This window comes from Centropristis striata, chromosome 4 (assembly GCF_030273125.1).
Source record: "Centropristis striata isolate RG_2023a ecotype Rhode Island chromosome 4, C.striata_1.0, whole genome shotgun sequence".
Taxonomy (NCBI): Eukaryota; Metazoa; Chordata; class Actinopteri; order Perciformes; family Serranidae; genus Centropristis; species Centropristis striata.
The window spans coordinates 14,754,179-14,757,112 of NC_081520.1; the positions used below are offsets into that span (position 1 = coordinate 14,754,179).

The 2,934-nt window shown below is 41.5% G+C and overlaps 1 protein-coding gene across 1 annotated transcript; it reads left to right on the top strand.

Annotated features, from left to right (window-relative positions):
- The first annotated feature begins 381 nt into the window (after positions 1-381).
- On the top strand, positions 382-2,330 carry LOC131970276 (protein FAM181B). The gene has a single exon (XM_059331636.1). The coding sequence runs from the start codon at positions 527-529 to the stop codon at positions 1,487-1,489; it is 963 nt and encodes a 320-aa protein (XP_059187619.1). The 5' UTR covers positions 382-526; the 3' UTR covers positions 1,490-2,330.
- Positions 2,331-2,934: the final 604 nt, after the last annotated feature.

The window sequence follows — 2,934 nt, forward strand, 5'->3', positions numbered from 1 at the left end:
AAGTAGGTTTGAATGTAGTTTATTTTATTATCATGTTCATCAAGTTTAATGGATACTTTTTATAACAATTTTGCCCAGGAAAAATACTCTATCCACCAGGATTTAAAGGCTTTTCTGCTCACTGTTACAGTAATATCCTCCAGTTTCATGAAAGCGTTTTTGGTTCAGAGCACACACAAACAGTTAAACTAGAGGGGGAGAGTTCTGACAGAGGTTATTGTGTTGAACTCAGCAGGGAATTTCAGACAAATCCCTCTTAGATGCAGGTGGTCAGGCACAAGCAAAGAGTTAAGTCCTGCGGTCCCTTTGCCCCTCCTCTTTGATGTTCTGACATCATTAGTCCAGCCCCCCGAAAGATCTCCTTGCTTTCCTCAGAGCCCGTCACTTCTACTCTGGAATGTTTACAGGAACTTCATGAGCAGCATCAGGACCAAGTGTTTGTCAGAGAAAAAAATGCTCTGAAGAAACTTTTGGTTCAGGGATCACAGCGGATGCCACAGGTGTAGCCGCCGGGCTCAACAGAGTAATGGCTGTTCAGACTGCAATCATGAACCCTCAGTTCATGAATTTCTGCTTCCCTGGTTCTGTGATGGAATACGACGTGGAGAAAAGTCTGGATGGGAGTCTCCTCGGTGAAGCAGAAAATGACGAGGACTACAAAGAGACCACTAGGGACTTGCTGAGCTTCATAGACTCAGCCTCCAGCAATATCAAGCTGGCTCTGGACAAGCCGGTGAAATCCAAGAGGAAAGTCAACCACCGGAAGTATCTACAGAAGCAGATCAAAAGGTGCACCGGCATTATAACACCAGGAAACGTAGCAGAAACCCCAGTTAAAAGACAGGGTTCGCCCCTGGCTCAGCCCAGCCCTTTGCAGAGCAAAACTTTTCCTAAACGTGATGGGGTCCAGGCCAACTTACAGAGCAAGAGCTTGGCAGCCCTCTTCAGCCCTGTAAAGGATATTAGGGGTGAAAAAGCCAAGAAACCACCCCTGAGGCACCGCAATCTGCCCCCCTCTTTTTTCACTGAGCCTGCCAACTGCTCCAAAGTCAGCTCCACATCTGGGATGACACTGAAGGACTTGGAACGAGGCAATCCTGAGGCTGCAGAGTTCTTCGAGCTCTTGGGGCCTGACTACAGCAACATGGTCAGCGACCAGGACCTTTATCAGAGTATGCCTGTCCGGGTGCAGCCAGAGATGGGAGGCCCGGATCCAGTTTCCTACGATGCTCACCATTTAGTTGGTGGTCTCCTCTACTCTGAGCCCTGGACTAGCTGCTCAGGACCCTCTAAGAAACTAGGGGAGAGCCTGCGTACAGGCCCAAGCCAGCCTCCTGTCTACAGTCCCTCTGAGGCTGCATCTGGGTCCATAGAGGACAACACACTGTGCACTTTGGCCTTCCCGAACTTCTTCACAGACTGCTCCATACCTCAGGTCACTTATGATTTAAGTGGTGGTTATAACAGAGCAAGTTATTCATCTCTATGAGAAACTGTGTTCCTAGAGGTGCTGGTAAAAAGCAGGTTTAACACTAGTCTAAGAGAGTTGAATATTACTGTACCTTATTTGTTTATCTGTTGTGAAAAGTAATAATGCAACTGGACTTAAGAATTTTGTATCATCCCCTCTCAACAGCAATATGTGTCACTTTCCCCCCAAGAGAAACAAAGAAATGTCCTTTATAAAGAAATGTCCAAAGCTTTTCAAGTAACTGGATATGACTGTGCTTTTCAAAACCCATGTTTAATTTACTACACTGTTCCGTTTAATGTTAAAATGTTTCACATGGATAATTTTTTCTTTATCTCAGGCAATTTCTAATGACATTCTGGATGAAAACGCATCTAATTTTGGGTAAGCTTCAGTTTTGTCAGCAGAGTATGTGAGTCTATTCATTAGCATGTATTTTATTAAGTTGGGAATTAGCTAAGCTAAGAAGACATTTCATTTTAACATTGTCATATTTTACAAAAATTAAACAAACAAGCTGCAGGAATAGTTATTGGTTTAGTCCACTAAACATAATTTACTGCTAGAAAATGATAGAACTGTCTGTCACATTTGACAAAAACATGCTGCAACAATCTCTCAGCGAGGCACTTTTTCGTTCCTGTCAGCAACTGTTCTGTGTAAAGGGGGAAACTCATTTTGCTGAAATGATGTTTTACAACCATGTGTGATGCTATGTTTGTTTTACAACATGTTACAGCTCAGAAATGCTTCTGCAGCTGGCAGATTTACCACTTGTATCCATTTTGTTGGAAAAGCCTTAAATGTATCTAGCTATTGTAAGAGGACAAAATAAAGCTGGTCTTTATTACTGTGACAACAGTCTGTGTTTGTGTTTTCTCTAATCCTGGATGTTGAGGTGTGATTATCAGCGGGTACCGAGCAAAAACACAGCATGGAATAATTTGTATGTCTTTAAAATACATTTATACAGTCTTTGACTGAGTTGACCTGTGTTTAGTAATTTGCATGTAATCACAAAAACGTGGCAATATGTAAATATATAAAAACAAACTCCTGTACCTCCTCTGGGGGTCAGATCAGCAAACATTGTTTAGTATTTTACATTTTATCTCAACATCTTGTTATTGATGCTTCTTTGCCCTGATTTGTTCTTACACAGTTGTTCTTGTTTGTATTTATTTATTCAAATGATTTATCCTCTCTCTGTAACTGTGACGCATTGCGTAACCCTGGGTTTGATAACTGCTTTATTTTACTTATTGCAATGCAGTCAGATGCAAATGCCTTGTAATGAACTAGGAGTTAGGTAGGTACAGTTTAAGTATTACTTTAGGGCTATTGCATTGCAATACATCACAGAGGTGTTTCTAATTGTTGTAGACACAAAATGTAATATAATTATGAAAAATATAGAATTCACTCTCATAGTTACACCCATACAAGTTGGCTGAAAAGACTGT

Excerpts from the sequence above, each read along its gene's own strand:
- LOC131970276 (XM_059331636.1), top strand. The coding sequence starts at position 527 with ATGGCTGTTCAGACTGCAATCATGAACCCTCAGTTCATGAATTTCTGC.